The 26,666-nt window shown below is 43.0% G+C and overlaps 2 protein-coding genes across 3 annotated transcripts; one reads left to right on the top strand and one right to left on the bottom strand.

Moving 5' to 3' along the window:
- Positions 1-456: 456 nt before the first annotated feature.
- IL17D (interleukin 17D) lies at positions 457-11,855 on the top strand. Its single transcript, XM_069013729.1, has 4 exons — positions 457-707; positions 803-1,113; positions 9,894-10,179; positions 10,309-11,855. Exons 1-4 carry the CDS (start codon positions 693-695, stop codon positions 10,351-10,353), a joined length of 657 nt encoding a protein of 218 aa, XP_068869830.1. The 5' UTR covers positions 457-692; the 3' UTR covers positions 10,354-11,855.
- A 2,142-nt stretch (positions 11,856-13,997) lies between these two features.
- On the bottom strand, positions 13,998-26,054 carry EEF1AKMT1 (EEF1A lysine methyltransferase 1). Of its 2 annotated transcripts, none has more exons than XM_069030569.1 (5): positions 25,981-26,054; positions 19,526-19,676; positions 18,558-18,640; positions 17,631-17,911; positions 13,998-16,440 (listed from the first exon to the last, which is right to left on the bottom strand). In XM_069030569.1, exons 2-5 carry the CDS (start codon positions 19,670-19,672, stop codon positions 16,313-16,315), a joined length of 639 nt encoding a protein of 212 aa, XP_068886670.1. In that variant the 5' UTR covers positions 19,673-19,676; positions 25,981-26,054; the 3' UTR covers positions 13,998-16,312. The 2 variants fall into 2 exon arrangements, with proteins under 2 accessions (XP_068886670.1, XP_068886677.1); XM_069030576.1 differs by lacking the exon at positions 25,981-26,054 and adding an exon at positions 24,054-24,141.
- Between the last annotated feature and the right edge of the window lie 612 nt (positions 26,055-26,666).

Genomic DNA, 26,666 nt, shown 5'->3' with positions numbered 1-26,666 from the left:
CTGGAGAAACGACGCAGCTGGATGGAGAAACACGCTAGAGGTGCTGCCTGGAGTCGGGCAAGTCGGAAATCCCAAATCCCTACGAGGGACAGTGCCAATGGCCCTAAAGTGACTGGGAGAGTCCGGGCTAGAGCAGTCCCTTCCCCAGCTGTAAATCCCCACGTTTTTTCACATCAGCCTTGACACTTTGGCTACGACCGGGCCAAATCCCCCTGGCTCTGCCTCAATCTCGAGCCCTGGCCCAGAGGGTGCCACTGGATGCCGAGCGTCCTGGCGGGGTTGAGGACAGCCCGGCTCCTGCCGGTGCCGCCGGTTCGGCGGGAGGGAGCGCGGGGCTACCGAGGGGGCCCCTGGGCTTGCGGGGAGCACTGGGCCGGTGGCTCGGGGGGGTGCCCGCGGCGGGGCCCCGGGGCGGGCTAGCGGCAGGCGGGGCCGGGGCCCGCCTGTGCCCGCGGGGCGTCCCTGGGGCCGCGGGCAGCGCTGGGTGCGGGACCGGCCCGCGCCCGGCGCCGAGCGCTCGCCGCCTCCGTGAGCGCCGGCGAACATGTTCCTGGCAGGCGAGGCCAAGGGAGATGCAGTGAGGCGCAGGGCACTTTTCCAACAGCTCCTCCGCCGGGAGAGCCAGTGGCACGGCGCGGCGCCGCAGCCCGCCGCTCTCCCCAGCTCCCTCGAGGAGAATCAGCCCGGCCGCCATGCAGCGAGGCAGGGTAAGAGGCTGCGGACCGGGGGCCGGGGGCTGCGGTGCCGGGCGGGCGCGGTGTCCCCGGTGTCCCCATCCCCGCTGACGGCGGCGTCGTTGCAGGTGCGGGCGGCGCTGGCGGCGCTGCTGGCGCTGCTCTGCGCGGCGCTGCTCCCGCTCCGCCCGGAGGCCGCCAGGGCGCCCAAGCAGCGGCCGGCGCGGACCCGGAGCTGCGGCGAGCGGCCCGAGGAGCTGCTGGAGCAGCTGTACGGGCGGCTGGCGGCGGGCATGCTCAGCGCCTTCCACCACACCCTGCAGCCCGAGCCGCCGGGCCGCCAGCACAACGCCAGCTGCCCCGCCGGGGCACGGCCGCCCGCGGACAAGAAGGTCCGGCTCCCCGTCAATCTGCGCAGCGCATCGCCCTGGGCATACAGGTGACTCCGGCGCCGGGGAAAGGGGGGTGCGGCCGTCTCAGGGGGTCCCGGTGGGCTGAAGGGAGCCGAGGCGGTGTCCCCGTGCGGGACCGGCAGCGCCGGGCTCCGCCGGCTTTCCCGCGCAGTGACCGCGGCGGCTCGGGAGGCGAGGGGTGGCCGCGGCACCGGGCAGCAGCCTGCAGGAAAGGTGCTAAAGCACACGTCTAAGTAGGCGATGTAAGGTAATTGTGTAAAAACAGCTTACAGTGAGGAATATGTTTAATGGGCAAAAAGAGAAATGAATGAGGTGGAGCAAGCCGTGAGATGGAGCTCACACCCACATCCACACCCACCCGGGAGCACAGACCACCCTCAAAAAGTCACTTGGGCAAATTGTCATACGTGAAGTTCACTCAGAGGACCCTCAGCAAAGGACCGCCACCAAAGAAGCACCTCCTGACTCTGCAGCAGCCACAGAAGGGCTCAGATGCTTTTGCCAAAATGTGACGCCAGATGCTCCGCGGTTTCTAAAATACGTCAGGGTACAGTCTGTGTTCAGGTCACCTACCAACAGAGCCGTATCTTCACCTACCAAACACTCCAAAGGGCTTGGTGTCCAGTTTGCTGTAGGAGCGTAGGCAAGGAATGAGTACAACAATATTCTGCACCTGTGTTTTCAACCTGTGCTTTGCAAACCTTCTTCCCCTGAGGTGGAACAGGGGCTGACAGACTATTTTTAAGGGGGCATAAAAACAACTAAGTAAAGTAAATTTGTTGTGAGACTGGTTAATACACAAAACAAGGGCCTGCACTTCTATAGGAAGCTCTGGAAAAGCTTGGAAACCACTGATCTAATACACTAAACCCAGTGTGTGATCACATTCTCAGAAAACTGTGAAGTCTTCTGGTGGTTTGAATAAGACAGCTTTCTGTAAAGGACTGCAGACAACAGGAAGCTAAAATGTGCAAACTTAAAAGGAACTGACTTTCTTGCTACTTTTTATACATTATCCTTGGTATATACTTTGATGCATTTCCTGTGTATTCAGCAAACAGTTATCTCCTTGTTAGTGCTCTCCAACAAATATTTATTTTATGGCATGGGTTTTGCCTGCTTTTAGTGTAAGAAGTAATCCTACTGAGAGAAAGACGGTTTATTTGCTCAGTAAGCCCTTCATAAGCAAAGTATTTTTAGCAATACATTTTCTCTAAGCAGACTGAGGATTTTTAAGCTACCTAAGAGTGCACAAAGTAAATAAATACCATGAATGAAACACCTCCTATTCGGCTCAGGTATTTTTTACAGTGGTTTTGCAAAATACTAGTGCTATCAGAAAATTGTTCCTCTGGTTTGAAAACAGTGCCCTCCATCCTTACATCTTGTTGGGCAGGTATTTATTTTCAGTTGGAGCTCTGTGTAGGCTTACTTCTTAACAGAGAACCAGCTGCTTTTTAGGTGCTGGATTACAAAAGGTTTATTAAGAAGCTGTAAATCCACTGTACTTTTCATCAAAATGTTTTCAAGACAGACCACTAACCATTCACATACAAGTAACTTGATGACATCTCCAAGCTAGGAATTTTAAAAGATAGTGGAAAAAAGTATTACACCATTAAAAGCAAAATCTAAAATTATATTCAGAGGGAAAAATGTTTCTGTAGGGTAAAGAGGCCTGAGTACACCATCTAGTTAACAGATCTCATTTACAGATTTTTTTGTGATTGCATTTTTACTGTATCATTAGTGTGTAATGAGACAGAAACAGATATCTCAAAATGTGTAATTAAAGTGTAAAGTATAAGACTGCTAACGTGCATTAGCTATTACCACCTGCTATCTCATAGATTTTGAAGCCAGATGTGAAAATTCATTTCTGTGGTCTTCAGCTGGGTACCCAGGAAGCTCCATAATGCTATTAGATCTACTCCATATCTTTGAGAAGAACACGCAGCTCTCCTTTAAAGACTGCAAGTAATGTCCCATTATGCTTTGTCAGTGGTTAACCAATTTCACTTATACAATCCCAATTTCTTCTCCATGGCTGGAGGGTTAATCTGAAAAGCTGCACACGGATCTCTTCCATATTACAGCACTTTCTTGACAAGCCTACTTGCATTTAATCCTTTTCCCTCAGAAATTGCTCCCCTACACAGATTCATTGCTGTCTCCTGAACTGCCTTCTGAATCACCAAAGTTGTTCTAGTGGTGAAGGCTCATAAATAAATTCACTGTTGGCAGACCCCTCTTGTATGCACTGATAGGACGCTGTCAAAGGCTGAACTTGACAACTTGAAATTTGCATCAAGTTGCCTGTCCCGTTCCAGCATCTCACAGACATCCTGCTCTCTGACTTATTTTCTGCACCTACAGTGCAATTCATTTCTGCTCTGTGCATAAAGGCTCTTTTTTCTTTTTGACCTGCATTTTAATGCCTGAGATACCTCATGCTGTTTCTCTGTCTTCATTGGTGTTACAGCAGTTCCCATTGTTACCATCTGCAGATTTCATTAACATACTGTTTATACTCCCTATTCCAGGTCATTAATAATAAAGATATTAAGTCTGGCTCTACTTACCTTCCCCTGAATATCTCCCCAGGAACCTGCTCCCAGCTGTTTAACGCTGCTGCTTGTAATTCTTCTGTTCACATGACTGTTCAGTGCAAGTCAACTGGAATTTTTTCATATCAGCATTTATGAGAAAATCAAATATATTACTTAGAGAACTGTGTATAACGTTGACCCTACTGCATCACCTGTATCCCAAACCTGTCATTCTGTTTAAGTGTGGAAGAATTAGGTTTGACTGGCTCAAAGCTCAGATAATCCTTGTGTGGCTTCTTTGCTTGTCTTTATTCTGTGCTTACTGTTTATTTTCCATTACTTGGTCTTTTAATTTGGTTATAAAAAAATCATTACTTACATCACTTTTGGCTTGCTACAACCCAGAGATACAGGAGTAGTACATGGATTGCACCACAGATCCATTTGGTCCCAGACCCTACTGCTAGCAGCAACCAACAGGTGGTATTTAAGGCAAAAGTTAGGGGAAAAAGACTAGTTTGTGTATCTGATACTGAAATTCCATCCTGATGGCCACAGGAGATCCGTATATAACTCAGGGCACAGAGTTTAATCAGGCGAATCCCTCTTTGCTCTGCAGAGCTATAAAGAGACAGCCGAGTTCCCTGAAGTCAGCTGAGCACGCTGGATTTGCTCAGCACTTCAGGAAGTTGGGCTACAAATTACCCAGCTTTTTTAAAAAATAGAGCCAGCAGCAGAAGTTCTGCTGTGAAATTGTCCTTCCATGAAATCATCAGGCTGACTGTGTGCCAGCTTGTGACATCTATCCAGGGGTTGCTCATCCTTTTAGCAGTATTACATGGCAATCAATGAAATCCAGAGAGCCTGCTTGTACAAGGAGGTTCTGGCAAGGGCCACTTGGCTACTGCTATGGTTCAGAGTTGGTTAGCAAGAATTAATGATATGGGTGGACCTGCAGACGCTGCCAACATCACAGGATGGGTGCTCTTGTTAACATTTACAGAAGCCACAATCATGGTGATCATTAGCAGTGCAAGCACAGCTCCAGAGATGCACAGACAAGTTGCTCATGGACAAGAGACATTATAAAAAGAATTAATTTTAAATGTCTGCCTAAACATTTGTGGGGTCTGATCATAAACCTCAGAGCAATGGTGGAAAAATCTGATCCCACTTGTTGTAAAGTATTTGAACCTTGATAGTGTGCCCCAACCAAACAATTTTTAGTTATTTTTACCAGAGCCCTCAGAGTGGGACCAGGCTGGAATTACCCTCACTGGCTTCACCTGGCCTTTCCACCTTCATCTGCAGCACATCAGCCCCAAGAGGGTTTTTAAGCTCCAGTCTGAAGGTTGGAAGGGAGAGGTGGGATAGGTTTATATCTGTTTCCTGTCCTTTGCTGTCTTGTTGTTTGGATTTCCTGGATTAACTTGGCTGCTGATCACTGGATGGGTTTTGTTGCTGTCATCATCTTGACACTGCTTGCCTGGATCAGGAGCCTCACCTGTTAGAGCCCTCAGGAATTCATCAAGGACTGAAAGGTAAACTGTGCTGAATTGGGAAAGAAGAAGCTGAAAAACTAAATACCAAGAAATAGATAAAAAAGGACCGTGCTGCACTAGATTAAAACCAATCATATTATCAGAAAAGTATGTGCAGAGCTCATTGGACAAAATAGAGAAACCAATCAAGCAATGTGAGATCTCATGCACAGCAGTTGCAAAATGTATATGTACTGTATTATGTAAATACATAAATGTAAAATGTATAAGTAGAGTAGTATGTAAAAGTAGGTAGAATGTATAAGTGAGTGAAATGTATAAGTACTGTATTGTGTATAAGTTGTAAAATGTATAAGTAGTGTATTAGGTAGAAGTTGTAAAAGGTGTAAGTAAGATGTATAGGTAGTGTGATATGTGGAAGTTATAGAATGTGTAAGTAAGTGAACTGTATAAGTAGGGTATGATGTCAAAGTTGTGAGATGTGTGAGTGGAGTGTACTTTAAACAATAAGAAGCTTTTGCATAATCATGTTGATTCGTTGATCAGAAGGTGTGAGTTCCCGCACCCACTGAAGTCAGTGGCACTTTTACAGGTAGTGCTGATTCATGATTCCATTCATGGTGCTGCAGAGCACAGATGACTTTCATTAACCAGCTGTATATATCACCTCTATTTTTATTTTCTGATGTCTAAGGCTATAGTAACAATCAGAGAGTTTGCAAACACTTCTGTGTTTAGCAAACACTTCAGTTTAGCAAAATTTCTTTGTGTGTGTTCAACAAGTCTTTCATGTTTCTGAACTTCCAAATCCCGTGGCATTTGTTCCTGCATCTGGGCCCTAATCCTGCATCTACTAAGGGTTAATTTACAGAGATTTAACTTTTATTGTCAGTGTTGCTCTGATGATGTTAGCCAGTCCCTGTCTTAAACGTTGCCCAGCTTGTTTTTTCTGTTTTTCAAAAATCAGTTTTGGTTTATAAGCATCCTTGGTTTAGTGCTCGTTTACATAAAATCTTAATAAAGGTAATACAGGCAAGTCATTTTTTCAGTGGTAAAAGCCAAGCTGTCTGCAGTGTGTTTGAACAGTCATACAGGAGGGCTTTCCTTCAAATAATACTCCAGTGATTTTCTAGAAGCTTATCCAAGACATTTTCCAGGATTTAACATTATCATGTGGCACGGTGTGCATGTCCCAAAGATGCTGCCAAGAGAAAGAATACAAGGGGATGCAGAACTGCTATCCTTTTTAGTTGAGCACGTTTGTATAACTCTTCAGAAAATCAGTTAGCACTGGGGTATTTTTGTGCAAGCAGTGTGCAACCTATAGTACTAATACCTATGTTGCTGCCTGTATATAAAATAAACTAACCATAATGTGAACAAAAGAACACCTGCTATAGGGAAATAAAATGTCTTGGCAAGGGAGAAAAAAAGCTGTTAGCTCTTAATCCTGTAAGTATTTCAGAGTGCAAAGGAAGGGGATGATGATCTGCTTATTAGACTCCTGATAACATCCAGCTGTTAGCCCAGTGCTAACAGTGATTTTCTGATGAGTCGGCTGCCTGCCCCAGCACAGCATGTGACCCCGTGGAATCAGAAGCTTGGAAATTATGAAGTGACAATATTATTAAAAATACTACATATAAAAGTAGCAGTACAGGAGAAGGCAAATTAAGTCTCTGCAAGACTTTTACTTCTGACAGAAAGTTTTCTCTTGAGTTTCCAGGCTTAGTACGTAAATGGCAGGAAGTTTGCTTTTCACTGGGAGCTCTCTAAGCACTCGTAGGGTCGTAAGGAAAAGCAGCCGAGTCACACTTCATTAGCAGTTCCAGTTCAGCACAAACCTGCTTCTTGTTCCAGCAGATGGGAATAGAGCAGACCAGCACAGCTCACTGCTCCTGTCACTTGGGACCCAGGAGTGCTGGAGAGCCAGAGTTAGCTTTACACAGAGGTGACCTGAGTTCACAGGACAAGGGCAATCGTCATGAAAGTGTCTGGGCTGTCTGGTCTGCAGCAGTGGCCACAGCAAACGACACAAGGCTACAGGGGACACGAGTACCAGTGAAAAGTTGCACTTCTCTGGTTCTCTCTCCACTGCTCTTCCCAGCTCCATCCATGTCTTGGGTGTGTTTTTCACTACATGTAGGAAAGACATAGCGAGAACTTGGAGCATGTGTCTTTACCTGGTTAGTTAACCTGATCAAACATGTTTACCCTCTTCCAGGAGAAGATGTTAAAACATGGCTTGTAGTGGTTGGAGTAATGGAGAGGAATCAAACTATAGCAGCTGAGGCAGTGTTCATTTTCTGTGCAGTGTGATTATGCTCAGTTCAGGCGAACAGAAGGAAGCAGGTCCAACTGCATTAATCCAGCTAAATGCTGGATGTTACTGTTGTTTGTTAGTGGGTCAGACCCAAGCAGGTCTGGGTTGCCTAGAAAGACACAAATGAGGTTTTCTTTATATGGCTTTTCTAAACAGGTTTGAGCTGAAGATGCAGAACCCTGTATACGGCTCCAAATTTTAGTGACATTTGAGTTAAGGTATTAATTTCAGGAGGTATTACTTAGAGGCTTCAGCCTTGAAGTTCTGGTCTGGATGCAAAACCACATCTATATTTTGAATCCATCATTAAGTCTGGATTCTCTCTGGTTCCTTCCAGTCCTCACATAATGTATTGACATTGAACTTAGTAATATAAGAGACTTTTTCCTTTGGAAAGTAGAAAACCATGCCACAACCATACCATCTTTCAAAAAACCCACCCCATTAATATCTGACTTTTTCCACGTGGGAATTTGGAGGAGAGAGATGGTTGTAGACCATGATCCCAGTAACAGTGTTCTGAGTGAAACCTCTCATGTTTGCATGCAGAAGCATGTTCATGCTTTCCAGTAACATCATAAACCAGGTGCTAGAGATAATACAGTAGAGGAAATACCAATGACTTGACACATGGTGTGTTTAACAATCCACCACTGAAATTACCCACACTTGAGTTTGAAATGGGAATGTATCATGTAGAAGGCCTGTGTTCCGCTTTCTTGCCTTCTGCTGGCTACTAGACATTTTATTTCACACTGGTGTGAGATCCTGTAACATGAAGGTATTTCCTGGGGAAAGTAAGCAAGTATAAATGGGACAGAGGAGCATTGCAAAAAATATCTGCAACATCACAGATGTCTGGCTATAAGAGAACTGGTCAGATTTTCCCATGAGGAAAACAAATTCTTTAAATTTTATATACATAATGGTCATTATATATATTAAAAAGTCTCTTTTCCTTGATGACAGGATAATCAAATTTGTGTTTGGCAAAAGCTATCATTCCAGATTTCCTTTAACTGGATAAACTGGTGATACTTCTGAAAAGGGCAGCTCCCTTCTGTCCCCACCTACAGCTGTTTGTTCACTCTGCCTTGCTGGTGTAGAGCTCTGTGTACATGTGTGGCAATACAGCAGACAGACCAAACCCCAGCTTTTGATGGAGTTACTCCTCAGTTGAATGAATTCCTGGATCAATCCTGTGACCAGAAAAACATCAGTGTCAACCCAGGGGTTGGGTGTGAGAGGGAGAGCCAGGCTGCCTGTTCTCACAAGGACAGATTTTGTTGACTAGCAGTCACAGCTTGAGGCAGACTTCTGTCTCTTCCAAACCGGAAACCTCCTCTCATCTCAGAGACGGCTTGAAGAGATAAAAGGTGAACACTTGGATACCCAAGGAAGTGCTGCCAACCCTGGGAAACACAATTTGGAAACTGCTTTAAATCTATTAAGATCACTTTAAGATCTATTAAGAGCTCCCACCTGGAGGACTGCATCCAGCTCTGGGACCCCAACACAAGAAGGATATAGACTGGTTGGAGAGAGTCCAGAGGAGGCCATGAAGATGTTCAAAGGGACAGAGTACCTCTCCTAAGAAGTCAGGCTGAGCCTTGCAGTATCAGTAAAGGGGGCCTACAAGAGAGCTGGAGAAGAACTCTTCAAAAGGGCATGGAGTGATAGGACAAGGAATAATGGCTTTAAACTAGAAGAGGGCAGATATTGGGAAGTACTAGGAAGTGAGGGTGGTGAGACACTGGCACAGGTTGCCCAGAGAAGCCGTGATACTCCATCCCAGGAAGTTACTGTTTATCTCAGTGTGGGGATGAAAATGTTGCTATTATCTGGTTAGAGGAAGGTACAGTAGACATGAATTAGAAAAAGCAATACAGAGTTCTGCTTTCAAGGGGAAGGTGACTTTATGACCCCAAGTATACTAGGGAGCAAAACCTATTGCAGAAATAATAGTACAATTCAATTCTACTTAAATTACTGAATTTTAAAACATCATGTCATGGCTTTAACAATAATAATGTTAACAAGGATTTGTACCAGTTTTTGAAGAACTCAAGGCAGATAAAAAGTCTAGAAATGCCCAGGTGTCCTTTTTAAGGCTCTGTTTACCCATTCAGTCCAAAACGCAAAACTCATTCTGTTTAAACCCTTGAATCTCACAATTCAGAACGCCAGACACTTCATACTTCCATGTGCACTGTAGGACCTAATCAGTTCTGTAAGCTGTTCATGTTTTTTTCTTTACACTTACAAATTAGAAGCCAGACAGCAAGAGCTTACAGCTATTTTTCCTGGTAAAGATGACAAAAACATGATATAATTATTATAATGATATAATAATAATATATAAGATTATATAATTTCAGATGAATAACCCTGTTTTTAGAGGTACTAATGAATCTTTATTTGCTGCTCTCTAGAATTTCCTATGATCCCACGAGATACCCTAAATACATTCCTGAAGCCTACTGCCTGTGCAAAGGCTGCCTGATGGGGATCTTTGGCGAGGAGAGCTTCCACTTCCGCAGCACCCCGGTGTACATGCCCACGGTCATCCTGCGCCGCACGCCCGCCTGCGCCGGGGGCCGCTACGTCTACACCGAGGATTACATCACCATCCCTGTGGGCTGCACCTGCGTGCCTGAGCAGGAAAAGGAGGCAGAGAGCGCAAATTCCAGCATAGATAAGCAAGAAGTGAAGTTGCTGGTGAGCCAGAACAAGCCCTCATCAGAATGAAGAATGAGATGATGATGGCCTCACATCATCATTTCACCACCTCAGGAAACTGCACTGCAGCAGCAAACACACTCACTTGCCCTCTTTTTCTGCTTACAGTTATTTCAGATACAAGATGGAAAGTCCAGTCACTTAGATCATTAGAGATGGCAGTTCATTCAACTTCTTTAGTTCATTCATGTAAACTTGTTTAGTTCATTACTGCAAACTCCTTTTTTTCCCCTTAGAGCAGAACATTTTATCTTTACTTATTCACAGTAAATTTTAGAAGATGATGCAACTGTAAGACATGGTAGCTATTACTATAGCAGGCTACTGGTTGTAGGTATTTTTAAGGAATCTCTTATACTCTACTTTTAAGTACAACTATATAAAAAACACATAGCTGCTGTACATGTGACATATGAGCAGTTAAAAGGATAATTTCTCAGGCTGGGGGAGTTTCCCTTTATACTGCATGAACTCCAAGCTTTACCTCTGAGCTGTTACCTCTTTTGCTAATTTATACACTATAGCAAGGAAATCTTTGCTGAGTTATTAATGAAGCAATATTCTATTTACTTGCTATTTTTAAACTTGCCAAATTGCTAAGGGTACAAAGCTGTTGAGAAAAAACATGCTAGAATATTGTAAAAATGCAGTGGACTTTCTTGATGTGGACAAAGTCTAATTATACAGAAAATATCAATTTGAAAAAACACAGTTTGGGTCCCAAGAATTCTGTATTTGATTTCATCCATCACTGACTGCTTAACTTTTTTGTGATAAAACTGTGTTCCGTGCAGCTGAAAGGTGAAAACCTTTTTCATTTTAGGAGAGGAGATTCCCCATTAAAAAGTAAGTACCAAGGATAGGCTTCACCTCAGGTGTGCTGCAGGTGAGTAAGCAGGCTAGGTCTTAACTTCCACATGCTACAAGAGGTCATTGAACTGAGTCCCAGCCAATCCAAACTTGTTAAATCCAACCGATTTTTACCATTACTGTAACTCATTTCTCCTTATGCTACATGTAACAGACGATCACCTGCAAAAGCTGCTGGTCTGTGGATGTGCAGCCTTCCATCTGTGCAGCCTACTGCTGATGGAACTTGATGGCAGGTCTCACCAGAAACCCTGGATACACAAAAACGTGCATTTCCAGAACAAGTGACTAGAGTTGACTCAGCCTAGTGAATGCGAATCAGGAGTGACCAGGCATGCCTTGCACAAGGGTAATTCCTCAAAGGCCCACACTCGCCAAAATGGACAAACATCTGAATGCCTAGCAGAGAATCTCTTTTACAGCTGAAGGATCATGACTGCAATATCTTTACAGAATAAACATCATATGCAGCAATGTATCTGCTACATCATGAATCTCAAAACTGGCCTTAATTCACAGCAGAGAAATCCCCTACACTACACAAACACACTCTTCTTTGGAGTGTTGGATGAAGAATGGAAAGACTGTGAGCTAATCACAAGAAGTTAAAGAGAGAATGAAAGTTGTATGACAACTCTATCTCTTGGTGCATAATTATTGACTTTGCTCTCTCTGCCTCAGTCTAGCATAACAGTATTTTTACACTGCAATCTGTAACTTCTTACAAAGCCTAAAATAACTTTAAGAACTCCAGAATTTAATAAAAGATTCCCATCACGATGTCAGATTGAAGTTTGTAGCTGTGTTTTGTGTGCAGATGCTTTTCCTCAGTTCTCCTTGTCTTTAGATCTGTGTTTCCTCAGATTGTGATGCTTCTGTCTCAAGGGGATCCGCAAAAGTTCAAGGACGGTCATAAAATGTTTATACTACTCAGAGAACAGCTAATTGCCTGGCTGCTGCCAGCAATTATAGGTAGTTACCTGTTCCCCAGAGAATGTAAATACTTGCAGCTCTTTTCCTTCCTCCTAATGTGGAGGAACTTCTCACCCTCAGAGCACAGGGAAATGGTAATCAAAGGGGCTCAAAAGGGAGGCTGACCCACAAAATTGGAGAAACATTGCAAGAGGTGATGTTTCAGTAGCTTGATGCCTTACAACTGTAAAGCATTTCACCATTACATTGTGGGGTTTTTCTCCATATGTATACTTAAGGCAACATGAAGTTGAGCCTTCAAACTCCACAGCATAGAAAGCAAAGTCTTCACCCTAAAAGGCAGTAAAATGACCCAAAACAACAATAGCAAAATGTCCAACCACGCAGCACTGAACATTTAGTAAATACCCAGATGTGCTACCAGCTAAGTCTGGCCAAACACTGCCCTCCATCAGGGCTCATTTGTCTGCCCACACACTTTTGTTATACAAATTTGCTGGCAACAGATCAGTTATTAGAGCATATGGATATATTTGCATGATGTGGAGAAAAAAAAAATCTCACTTTTTGTTGCAACTCTCTTCCCCTGTACTGCAGGCATTAGTTATGGAGTCATTTTGAGGTTTTCAAGTAACTAGAGCATGTTCAAGGAATTCCTGGGAGGTGCAAGAGTGCAAGCTAAGATCAGGTAAATGGAACATAATCAGTTTCTCCAATCCAGAAAAGCAGATGCTTTAGCATATATAAAGCTTCAGAAATGGAATGACTGAAAGTATTAGAGAACTGCAAAACCTCCATGGATCAATAGAGCATGCGTGTTGGCAAACTCCTTCTTGTCACACTGCAACAAGTGCAGAAAGCTTCCCATGGTTCAAGCACCTTTATGTTACCCTGTTCAGAAGCCCATTTTCCCTTTTTAATCCTCCTTTTCCTCTGCGACAGACTTTTTAGCTGAGCCAGTTTGCTTCCTGATCCAGCTTTCCAGTTAGGTGTCTCTTAAAAGCTGTTTATGTTTTAGCATGAGCAACTGTTTGATATTTTGTTAGTGAACAACTGTTTGTTAATACTTAACATCAAGAGTTATTAGCTACACAAACACTTGCTGGCCTTCCAAATATCCTTCCATGCATCCTTTCTCTCCACATTACTCATGTGGGAAAGGTTGAGTGTTAAATGTAGTTTGCATTTGTTTGGAATTGTTTTTTTTTTAACAAGGTCATCACATCGTGGATTTGTATCAGTTTCACTTCAAATCTGGTGTGACATTTTCCAGCTTCCAGCCCTCTGGTTACAGCTGCCGCAGCCTTGCCTTTAATTTGCATGGGGGAGGGAGTGTTCATTGGAGTTGCTTCAAGGCTTCCCAAACTGTTGATAGAAGGCAGACATGAAATGCCTCACTGAACCAACTCCAGGCCCAATAAGTGCAAACAATTCAAAGCTAAAACTATCTGGCAGCTGCAGTTGACTTGAGAAAATTTTTTTTGTGCCAGGAAAATCTTTTCCTTCAACGAGGTTGTTCCTGGAATACATTAGGAGCCACAAAACACAGAACAATATCCTCAGTAAAGAGATTATTTTCTGGTCTGTAGTATCGCTCAAGGTAGGTTGGAAAATTCCTATCAGCCAGGAAGGCTGAGGAAAGCCTGAGATGCTAGTTTGGGTTTACTTGCCAGTCATCTGAAGGTGTCTGTCTGACTAGGTGGAGATCTACAGCTACAAGTAAACGTGGAATTGCATGGGGGAACATGAACGTGAAAGCATCAGGAGGAAAAGGGAAAAAGGCTGTGATGTGCTCAGAAAGTATAAACACCTATTAATCTTGCTGGGACTAGGGATCAGCCATAACTACCTGGACTAGGGTAGTTAAAGAGGCTGTAGCACATACAGCTGTGCAGTGATAAATGCCAATGGAAGAGTACCATGGTGCTAACACTTTACCACAGTCTGTTCCACCAGAAGGTCCACCCATGAGACATCCCCAGTAAAGTCAATCATTACTTGACGCTGGTATTTTTATTCATAATTCTGTTACAGAAGAAAAGAGGGATTTTGCTGTCACATAATATTTCTTAAAGTTACCACACTGGCACAAAACACAAATTCACTATGAATTTTTGTGACTTGTACCCTTCTCTGAAACAGCTACTTCCTTGGAATCAAGTATGACAAAAATAGTTTACCTCCCATCACTGATGAAGGCTGTATATGCCACTAGTCAAGCTCTGCTTGGGCAGCTGCCTGCAGTCCCCAGGCTTTTAAGAGGGAAGCTGGTGGACAATGGGCTGCACTGTTGAGTGCATCTGCACAGATTTTCATGTACTCTCAGTTTCATAACTATATGTCTTCACAGTGCCCCTTTTCTGACCTACATGTGAGAAGCAGCAGTGATTTTCTTGGAAGTGAACTTCTTGGTACAACTGAATGGTGCATTTTTATCTTTTTAAGAAGTATTTCTGATGAAGTTAGCAAAGTTATCTTTTAATTCCACTATGGAGAGACCAATAACACACATTTACCAAAATAAGCGAGCAAAGCAGCAACACAGGTGAGGCTTCAGTTTGAACAGCACATTCTAATGTAGGTGGGTGGCAGGGGAATAGTATCATCCCTTCTGGAAATGATACCTGTCCCACTTGAAGCCTCTATGTAGTTAAAAACGAAGTTTCATGAGTTACTTCATTGTCTCCATCTGCTTGGTGTGCAAGACACTGAGGTAATAAACCAGTCTGAAGTACAGGTTTGTGCCAACAGCTATGCAGTTAACGTTCTGGTTTGCTTTATTTTTACACTGGCCACATAAAAGTGATGGTGTAGCCTCCTGGAAAACAACTAAACCCAGCTGTGTTTCACCTGTGGACAGTCATTTTTAGGGGAATTCTGGCTCAGCAGCAAGGATGGCATCTGGTTTGAAAGGCAAGACTGCATGGGTCCTGGGCTCACAGAGCTTGTCAGGAGAGGCTGGCGTGTAAAAGAGGAAGATAATTGTTGCCATGGAGCCCAGAAACACTACCTGCAGGGAGGAACCAGCAGGCATAAAGTGTGAGGAAGGAAAAGCCTTAGGAAACAAACAGATCTCTTGAAAAATGGGGAGGAGAGATATAGTGGCTTGGGTGGGTATTTATGAACCACTGTTGTGTCCAGCTCAGACAGCACCATTCTCTGAGCATTGAGAGATAGTAATCCATCTGTATAATTCCTGCTCAGCTGTTTACTCCACCAGATGGGAAAATCTGCATTTAAACAGCAGATATATGAGTATTATCACTGTCTTATAAAAAGTCTTGTCTCACAAGCTTAATTAGGTTTATTCCCACCACAAAATAAATTTAATACTTCATTTTACGTGATTCATTTTGTAGATGCAGCATTTCTATTAGCCTTTATACAGTACGACACACAAAGACAAGTACTTGTGTTTTGTAGAGTGTATTTAGAGATTATAAAACTGTTGCGTGCCTTGAAATTTATGAACTAACTTCCACCCAAAAATTCACTAGTGTAGTCAAAAGGTTAGTCAAAACTGGCTTTAAAAATACCAGTTATCAAAAATCTCTACTTACCCAAAGTGAAGTTTTTCCAATGTATCATCTATTTTGACTGAAATATAGTCCAAACCTTGAATATAAAATCTAACATTTTTCTATTTGAAACAGTGGGAGTTTATCAATATGTTATTCCTCAGTAGCCTTGTAAGGTTCAATGATTTTTAAGATGCTTCTATTCTACTGCTCTGTGGAACAGGAGAAAAAGATAAAACCAGACAACTGGAAAAAAAAATCATAGCCATTCTTGTAACTATAAACTTGACATACCTGTAGATCATCTTTAGTTTGATATTGAAATTATTAAAAAGTAGGCACTATATTTAATCAGAGCCATTATGATTCAAGATTTAAGGGACAGGGATGGGTTACATTACTGCAGAACTATCAAGTTCTTTGGCAATGATGATTCTGTTGCCTGCAAGGCAAACACCTATGTGTTGTTATAAGCTAAAATCCTTTCAAAGAGGTCACTGATGTGTCCTCAAATGGTAAAAGCTCCCAGTTAAAAAGAAACTCTAACAGAGAAGTTCCCATTATCCAGCACCTGCACTGCTTGGTCCGCATTTACCTAATACGAAACACAGTAACTGCAAATGCTTACTCCTTTGAAAGAGAGTGGCCATTACACTGTGTTGATTCCAGTTATCCCAGAAAACAGTCCTTGGAGCCAAATATTTCAGCACTGAGAAATGTGGAGTAACTGATAAAAAACAGAAGGAAGCTTGACTGAAGATTTTGTAGATTTGCAGATGACCTTAGGAGAATCAGTCCAGTCCAGAAGCATAGTTCACGTAACATCGAAATTCATTGGCTAAATTTCGTGAGTGTTTTGGAATAAACTTGCACATCTTCACACCAAGAAGCTTTGCTGCCTGTTCCTCCATGACTGCACCTGAAGCAAAAATAACTGGTATTCAATAAGGAAAAACAGTAACAGAATGTTTGAACTTTTTCAATAGCTCCTCCCAAATGCATATATAGAGAGCCTGGTTTTTTAAGGAAGGAAGGCTTAAAGCAGCTACACTCTCAGCCTTCCTTAACAACAGAATCTGTTGGGAAATTTAAAATAAACCTAGAAGAACAGAAGACATCCCAAGGAAATGAATGTCCAAGAAATTTCATAAAAATAAGTAGAGGGTATCAGTGCCCTTTTTACGGTAAACAAACTTGAACTCAGTCTTCTTGCTGCATTCCAAGGAAGTTAAATGGTAGGGAGCCATGGGAAATGCAAACAGATTACATCCACTCTTTCACTTAAATAAACCACAGTGTGATATTTGCAGCTACACACTGAGAAATTACTGCCTTGAGCAGTAAACTGAAGAACCACCTATCCATTCTAGGGAAAAAACTTCTGAGAACCACCCTTGTGTGTGACTGCCACGTGCACTTAAACCAAGGAGCAGGCTTTCACTGGCCACATTATTTTAATTTTTCTTTATTTTGCCTGCTTGGTTGCCTTCCCTCAGACTGTATGTACAGAGAGGTTTTGTCCTTTGCTTTTTTGGAAAGCTTTCCTGGATGTCTTCAGATGTCTTGTAATAACAATACAGTTTAAGAAAAGCCATGACCTGGGTAGACACACATCACTTCTCAAACCAGCAAGTGCACCTTCCTAAAGAAGGACCCACAAGTACAGATACCTAGTTATATGTTTTCACTGCTTTTATCACTGCTTTTTAGTTCCTCCTGCTGTATTTCAGTGCCTAAGACATAAACAATAACTTGCACCTATGTTTGCCATTCCCAAACTTCAATCATTGCAATTATAGAGAGTGGCCCTTTTACAAGAAAAAATATATTTCTGGAATTTTTCTGGATGATCTTATAATTCTTCAAAAATTTAGTAGAATTCATAATGCCATAGGAAAAAAGTACTGACTTGAACTATTAAAACCCACTTGCCTTCTGTTTAAAATAAAGGTTGAACTCAAGTACTCAAATAAAAAGCTTAGGATACATATTCCTCCTTCAATTAATGATAATTCAGCATTATTGAGTTAGTATTTTTCTCATGTAAGTTTGTCATTAGAAAGAGATAAAAAGGCACTTAAGGGGACCTAATATTTTTATTAGTTATACCTGTGCAAAGCAGAATCTTTCCTTTTGTTAGATATTTGATGGTCTCTGCAGTCTTTTGAAGACATTCCTCAGACAGGTAGGGTGGATCTGCTATTACAATGTCAAAACTGTGTGGCAGGAGATTTTCAGGTAAGTCCAAAGGGTGATTGTAATCATAGAAGATAAATTCTTCTCCATAGACAGAAAACCTTCTGTCATACTCCAGTACACACACGGAAAAATCTTCACCATCCTGTTCTTTCAGTTTCTGGTACACACTTGGTGCACTAATGCATGCTATCCTGAGAAAACACATAACAACTTTAAATTGTAATTTTAAAAGGCAAGCAACAGCAACAAAACTCTATAGCAGTCCTCAGAGAGGCTTTGGGAAAAGATTTTAAACATTAGTCCCAAAAACATAAGGTATTCTTCCTCCATTCTAACAATCAATTACTTCAATAACAGAGACTTAAGTATGAAATTCATTACCTGTTTAAACCCATTCTACATAAAGATCTTAAGCTCAACCACAGAGAAAGTCTTGTTTCAGAAAACCAAGGAAGTACACACAAAAACTTAAAATTAAAAATTACTCTTTACAGAAACAGGAAGAAAACCAAGTTTTTTCCATCTGTTCTACAGAAACAATATATAAAAACTAAGAAAAGAATTACAAGCCAATAATAAGCTCTGGAGCACTTCGTATTTCTCAAAAAATTAAAAAGATTCATAGTAAACTTTTACAAGGCACAGCCTACAACATTCAGTGAAATGATAAACAGGAAGATCAGTAAATAACATCAAAGCAATTCTGTAGTATCTCAGTTGAACAAAACTGAAGTACAATGAGTAATGAATTAAACTGCATGCTCTTGTCTACATAGCAGAAACAAAATATTTACAGAAAAGACATGTTAAATCTACAACACAATTATTAAAACCTACCTGCCACCTTTTCCAGCTGCCAGAACTGCTTCCTTAGCCAGGCACAATGCAGTTTCATCACTGTACCAAAACTGGCTCAGTTGCTGAGAAAGATAATACACAATTACAAACAGCATCAAATCTTCTGACTCTGCTATGTAGAGTTAGGTGTGGTGAGTCATAACTGAAGAAAACCAGAATCCATAGCAACTTCTCAGTTCACAAACTGTAAAGCTGGAAAGGTGACTCTTTTCCTGACAGTCTTTCTACTTCTAGTGATATGCAGCAGGTACCTTACACCCTGTGTTTCCAAAGCATGAACCACAGCATCGGGAAAACCAAGTAATCCAAACCACTGACAAGGTATTTCAAAGCCAATGTGCACATGCACAAAATTTATGTGCTCTTAAATTGAGTTACTTTAGCAGAAGAGGAAAAAGGAATGTGAGAAGTAACAGTATAGGAAGAAAGAAGGATAAAACTAAATGGGAATGGACCAGAAAAAGGAAGAGCAAAAAAACCCCCAAAAAACCCAACCCAGAGACAAATCAGAAACCAGTCCATCACAAATAAAAACAAGCAGCAAAACAGCCATCCACAAAAACAAATAAATAAAAGACAGAAAGAAATATGATATGAAAGGAAAGATTACTTGGTCTTGTTACATTATGTTTGCCTCAGGGAAGAGGCTTTACTACTATCACATGCCAGGCTGGAATTAAAATTTCCAGCAGGGACAGATGCTTCTGTTAGCAGCTTTATTCCCTCTCCATGTACTTTCAGTTTGTACTCCCCATGCACATGTGAAGCAAACAACTACACCCAGACTTAATACTAAAGCAAATCTCCCTACAGTGTTGCCACCCATTAATAGGAACATCTTGAGTGTTCCCCTCTTTAATTTCATTTCATTATTCAGCCACAAAAGAAACTTGGTAAGGGCTATTCCTCTATCTGTGCTTCATTCACTGAAATTTATAGTTTCTTACCCAGTCTTCTTCTATTGAGCCAATGGAATATTGATTAAACCCTTGGGAGGTCTTCATACCCTCTCTCTGCTGCTGTTCCAAATAGAACTCCTGGAGTGCAGCCAATGTATGGGATGAAAGCTGGGGAATGTCATCATCATCATCCATTTTCCTAGATGTCAACAAGAAAAAAAATAAATTAAATTAAACTTTTTCTACTGGTGAATAGTTTTTATAACAGCATAATCTTGTGAGGTAAAACAACTTCCACCAAGAATGCAGCTAACTAGGAAAACCTCCTAACAAAAGAAAATTTATTCCCTCTACTTAAGCGCTCTTAAATCACTGAGAGGCCAATTGGAAATAACAAGTCTCCACAGAGAATTCAGGAAGAGCAGCAACACTGTTCCCTTTCTATATAAGATGGATTTGGCTTGTGTTCTTACAGGGAAGTTGACATTACAGTTCTTGGTTTCCTGTGGATCTGGAAAATCCTACAGAAATTATTTCCTTCCTTCCTAGAAATAATGATAGCTGTTGGTCATTCCTTCCCATGTTCAAAAGCCACACAGTTTTGACTCCAAATGAAGTAAACCACCATTCTAGCTCAGCATCACCTTGCTTAAACCTCCATGCCATGAAAAGATTCCTCTAAATGCCACAAACCTACAAGTAAAAAAAAAAAAAAAAAAAAAAAAAAAAAAAAAAAAAAAAAAAAAAAAAGCCATCGAAAAGCTCCAAAAAGACACGGTATGTACCAATGGAAAAGTACAGCCATTTTCAGAAAGCTGCTGAAGCGGGTTCTGCCACGCAACATCCCTGAGCCCTCTGACCCCAGGCGGCACAGCAGCCTCTCCCAGGGAACAGTGCCACCTCGTGGAACGGAGGTGCCGGAAAGGACTCGGCACGTGAAAAGTACTGGAGAAAACTGAGAAAGATTCTTCTCTCAAGAAACCCATTTTCCCTGCATCCAGGCTAAGAACCAGCACACGAGCAATGCCTTTAACAGAGCCTGGAGACAGGGATACGCCTGCATTATGCAGAAGTCACCAAGAACCGCGGGCCACCTGAACAGTGCATGAACATTCTGAGTAATTTCAAGTAGAGCTGCTCATGGCTTTTCTTCTCCTAGTTCCCTGCATTACAAGGAGAGCTCCAGAACTCTCCGGCAGTCTCCTCCCCTTCCACCCTTCCTTCTGCTCTAGCAGAGCTTTCAAGATGAAGTTTCCTAAAACAGCTTCTTCCTGCTTGCTGGAAAGAGGGTACCTTATCCTGCCACTGTGAGATAACTCTGCCATTCCACTGACACAGTACACACCTAAGGGAAGCTCTTATCTGGAAAACCTGGCTTTTCCAGAGTATCATTTACTTACTTGCTGGCTTCTCAGGCCAGGCTGGCCAAACAGGGAATTGCTCACAGCCCAAAGACCCACCTATGGCATTAGCCTCACACAAAAGAATTCTGAGTCAAGCTACCTAGTAAAACCAAAATCATCACTTTTCCCCTAGTTTTCTGTTGAATAAAACAGAAATGCTTTTCAAATATTTACATCATTAAATCATGTATTATTTAAAGTCTTTATTACAGAAATGACTGTGAGTCCAGACAGATAAAACAGTTTCTAGCCACAGTGCTCTAAAAATACACAACACTATGACCCATTTTAGGCCCTATACCACAATTTATTTTTGTTAGGATGTGGTAGAATTTTACAATCACTCCTTAACTCACAAGTTTTCTTTTTATTAACTGAACAATACACGTAGTGATCTGGTATGCTATTATCCCCTAAGCAAGGACACATCTATGCTTTGACACTAAGAAACTGAAACAGGTGCAAAGTTGCAGTTCTTAAGTCAAAAGTTGAATATTTTTTATTTTCTGCTCAGTGAGCCCATACTGGCATTTGCAAGGACTAAATCCATGCCCATGAAATGAAACACTCACAGATAAAGTTGCTGATGAAGAATTTCCCATTGTTTCAAAAGATACAAAGGCATACTGCCATTGACATGTTTTATCTATTAATAATTTTTAGTTGATTTTTTATAGCCTTCCTTTTGGTTTGTAAATTAAAGCCTTAGGAACCAAGAAGTAATTAACGGTGAGGTTTTGTAAGGAGAGGTAACTCAGAACATATGGTAGAAATATTATGTACACCTATTACAAGTGCCTCCAAAATTCAATATATTTTTCTGAATGCATATATTGACTTAGGTCATTAGCATGAAAACATTCTCATACTTAAGAACTACATCAGAAAACTATTAAAGTGAGTTTATGTGAACAAGACTTGTAAATTCCTTCAAGGGAGACAGTTCTACTGTTTGAAAGCCCCTTCATTATCCCTTCCAGAAAGTTCACTGCTCTCAAATCCAGAAGCAACCGTGAAAGTTCTCCAGGAGGACAGGAAGAAACGCAGAAATCCACAGTGCCTCTGGCACTTAGGGAATCTACACTCTTAATTTCCAAGGCCCCTGAGGCTCCAGCTGACCCATCTGTGCCTGCCCCAGGCCCTGGGTCCCTCCACCTGCAGACCACTCTCTCTCCTCACACAGACACTTGCTGAAAGCCACACAGGGGGACAGAAGATGCATTTTAAGAATGCCCTGGGATTCAGAATGTTCATAACACACACAGTGCTGATCCAGCCAGAATACCTAAACTAAACCCTTGTATTAATAGGAAAGCAAGGTTTAAAACTGGAAGTGTGGCAGATCTTCTTTACTATTAATTCTTAGCTTACTTGCTGCATTTGTACCTAATTAAAAAGCAAAACAATAAAGAAATCAGATCTCTAAGAACAGCTCAAGAACACTGCATAAAGTTTAGAAAAGTAAAACTCATGGTGAAGTCAAAACTCACCTAAAGGAAAACACCTGAAAAGGAGGTAAGCTCCCTCAGATACAGTGGAACAGGAACAGGCAGGGCTGTGTTCATAGGGTAAAATGGCAAATTTGAATGCTACTGGTCCCTAAAGGGCCAGATCTGCCCATAAAACAGGAAAAATGAGGTGGCACATTACACCATGTGGCCGACAGTGCAGCAGGTAGGATGAAGGGCATGGAGGTGTCTGCAGACTCTTTAGTCCCTTCCCCTGTGCACAGCTCAATCTCTCTCTTATTAGCTGATGCCCTGTTCAGGCCAACGTCATCGCTACAGAGTGACAGCTCTCCAAAGAAAATAAAAAATAAATTCAGAGAGATAAGAACAGCACAGGAGACTCCAAGGCCTTGTCCACACACAAACGTTGTATGTATTTAACAATAGTTTCTGGTGGTCATATATGAAAAGTCTGTTTCTATACAGCCAAATTCTAAAACAGAGGAAAAAAATCCCCAAAGTTAGAAGAAACGCTATGGAAAAATTAACAATCTTTGGTCCCCAGTACATTTATTTCACCTGTAATTATGATCACCTGGAGAACAGGTGGTAAGAAAATAGTAGGAAAGACTGCTAAAAGGACACAGAACAGAAATACAACTGGAAAGCCATGCTCTTCATCGCTGGGAATGGGGAGGAAGAGGACAGTGTTAGCCCCTTAAGTCTTTTACTAAGAATATAAAAAGCACATGTGTAACTTCAGAAAAGATCTTATTCTAGAGTAAACTGGATCAAAAGACAGAGAGCATGAAATAGAGTTAAATCTAGCTGTCTGTGTTTTTTCCAAGCTGCCCAAGTCAGTCTTTGAGTTAAGCAGCTCATCATCCATGGTGTTTGTAGCACACACTGAGAAAAGCTGGCCAATGGTGTGCAACCATAATGAAAATCACCTGGAAGGGGCTGCAACCACCTGCCTGGAGGTAGAGAAGTCCTGATCTGAGTGACTGGAAAGTTACAAAATGTCTGGACTGGTGCCCTGATACCTCAAAAGCTGGAAGATAACTGCACTCTGCTCAAGCTTCAGCTCATTATCATGTACAGGAATCCAAATCCTATGTCCTCAGACAACAGCCAGAGAGGTGGCCAAAGTAACACACACAGAGGTGTGGAGGGAGTGTGTCCCCACCACAGTAAAAGCCTAGATAGAAAAAGGATCTCTCCTACTAGAAGCAATTTTTCAGATCTTTAAATTCTAAAAGGAATTGATTGTCAGTGATTTGACAAGATACTGGGAGTATCACCAAATGCACTGTAACAGGAATAACTGACAGAATAAAGTGTATGAAATTCATCAGTCTAAAGTAATTTAGACAAAAACTCCCTCCTGCTAGCTAGCATGGTTAGCTAGCTCCATAGAAATGGAGCGTTGCTAGGCCATATCTACATGTGTTATGTAGAGTCTTCTAATTCGAATCAGAACTTCTCAAACACCTGAGAGGTCACTCTCAAGCACAGGCAGGCAGCCTGCTCCCTTGCACTTCAACAGGAAAAAAGTCAGAAACTCAAGTATTTGGGGCCATGAAACAAAACAGCCTCTGAAGAGGATGGGCAAACCAGAGGATGTCACAAAAGCACGTGACAAACCGGAAGCAGTTTTCTTATGTCCTAATGGTTTTGTGGACTAGGGAGAGAAGGACCAGGATTTGTGGACCAGGAGCAGCTCACCTGCCACAGACCTGAGAGGGCTCTGTTTCAGGAAAAACTCTTTATTCATGTCCATGGCAAATGGTTCAAGAAGAAAGTACTAGTGCAGGTCAGGGGGTTGATACGAGACGTTCTTCTGTTCTGAAGGGTTGACACTGATGGTCATTCCATCCTGAAGATGGCCAAAAGCAGCTGTCTCAAAAGGAGTGAGGTAAGGCAAATACATGTGATACCTCCACAACCTCTACTCTCCCAGACATTAACCATTCTGCTGAGGAAGTTGTTTCTGCATCTGAAATTATTCAGTCCATGAATGCAGTTCCCTGAAACACTTGTCCAGCATCCCTTAAATTCCCATAAACAGTTTTAATCTACAATGTCATGTGGTAAGAAGCTTCATTTGATCAATCATTTTATGAATCACTCCCCCTTCTCCTGTGAGCGTGGCTACTTGCTTCACGTGATGCAGGTACCTGGTGTGTCAGAAAAGAATCCAAGTGCTTAAGCCCTACTCTTTCTCCACTGTGATTTCACAGACACTTCTAAGTCACCTCTCTTCCCTCAGTCTGCAAATTGACCCTTCCTAATCTGAAGGGTCTTAACCCTCTCTGATGGACTAACAAAAGGCTTTCCATACATTCACTCATCCACGTTGAAACTTTCTAACATACCCCTTTTCTGAGACTAGAACTCTACACAATGGCTAAGATACGAGTGATCACATATTTATATATTTATGCTGTCACTTTATGATGTTTTCTGTTACACTCTATTTCCTTTCCTAAAAAATTGTAACATTTCATGTGTTTTTCTGGCTGCCACCAAATACTGATGGGGTGCTTTGGGAGAACCATGTATCATAATCCCTATCTCCTGACTGAGTGGGAACTGTGTCTGATAACATGGTTAAGTAGAATTTACATAAATTTAAAAGGAGCCATCAAGAGCTCCACGTTACCAACACGTTCAGAATAAAACTAAACAGCAGGTGTGGTCGCTTCATCGCAACAAAAAGCAAGGAAAATACTAGAACTAGAAAAGGTTCAAGCAGGGTAGTGAGGCATCCAAACACTAGAACAGCTTTTACAGGGGAATGAGTATGAGGAAGGTGTAACTGAGGAGGAGTATGACAGAACCTGTAATCATGAGTAGCGTAAGTGTCATGGGCAGACATACAGTTTTCCAAATAAATAATTAAAAGGCCAAGTGTAGGCTGCAATGGCCTTGACCAAAAAAAAACCCAAACAAACCAACACACCAAAAAATCCCAAAGGAAACAAAAACAAAAACAAAAACAAACAAACAAACAAACAAAAAAAACCAAAAAAAACCACAACAACAAAAAAACTCCCCAAACCAAACCAAAGAGCTGGTTCATCACACAAGGTGTTGCTGAGATACAGAATCCCTCTCGAGGATTGAAGTGCATCAAACTGACACAGAAAGTTCACAGAGGAGCTCTCAGAGGATGACCAAATACGCAAAAACTGCACTGGATGAGCTAAGTAAAGTCAGGAGGCCTGGTGGCTACTTCAGGCAGAAGGGAAACATGATACATCGCAACCCTATTCCCATCCTTTTCCGTACGCACGGAGGGCGCGCAGGCAGGGCTCGGGACCGCCGGTCCCTCCTACACGTGGCTGACGGGACACGGACGGTTCCCAGAGAAGGCCCTTTCCTGCTGTCCCCTCCCCTGTGCGTCGCTTCGAGGGCACCCTGCAGCCACACAGAAACCTCGGGGGGGCACGGGGTGACCCCGGCCAGCCCGTCCGCGCCTCGGCCGCCATCTCCCGGGGTGCGCAGCGGGGTCGGGGCTGACGGGGCGGTGAGGGGGCTCTCCCCGGCCCGGCCCGGCCCCGCAGCGGGAGCGCCGCCGCCCTCACGGCGGGCACGCGCGGGGGCTCCCAGCCGCGCCCCCGCCCCCGCGCGCGCCCCTCGCGCCACTCACCGCCCGCCGGCCCCCTCCGCGCGCGCGCAGCTCGTCCCTGGCCCCGCCCCAGCGACGCGCGCGCCGTGCCTGCCGGGGGGCGCGCGCCCCCTGCTGGGCGGGGCCAGGCCGAGCTCCCGAGCCCGCCCCCTGCGGGCCCGCCCGCGCGCGCCGGGCCGGCTCCGGCGGCTGCCGAGTTCCGTGGGGGCTGGGATGTCCCAGTGGTACCGGAGCCTGAGCTGGGCGGCGGGACAGCCGCAGGCATCCGGCCTGTCAGACTTGGCGAGCACAGGGGCCCCTCGAGTTAGATGTCAAGTGTTCACAAGCCACGAGCTCCTGCCTTGCACCGCTGCCCAGTGCCCCGAACTCTTCTTCTACATCTGGCTCTCCTGTCCAGGCTCTCCATTTCTGTTAAACATTAGCAAGCCCGAATAAGCTCCCTTTCTTGCATACAAACAGAAGTCAAGCTGATTCTTAGATGCTTTCAAAAGACAGAGTTTTAAAATATCTTCTTTGTTTAACTTCATAAAATCATAGAATGGTTTGGGTTGGAAGGGTCCTTAAAGATCATCTAGTTACCACTCCACTGCCATGGGCAGGAACACCTTTTGCTATTCCAGGTTGCTGCAAGCCCCATCCAATCTGTCTTTGAACACTTCCAGGGATGAGGCATCCACAGCGTCTCTGAGCAGCCTGTTCCAGAGCCT

The sequence above is a fragment of the Aphelocoma coerulescens genome, chromosome 1 (assembly GCF_041296385.1).
Source record: "Aphelocoma coerulescens isolate FSJ_1873_10779 chromosome 1, UR_Acoe_1.0, whole genome shotgun sequence".
NCBI lineage: Eukaryota > Metazoa > Chordata > Aves > Passeriformes > Corvidae > Aphelocoma > Aphelocoma coerulescens.
The sequence above is the reverse complement of the archived record's forward strand: the minus strand, read 5'-3'. Positions and strand labels throughout refer to the sequence as shown.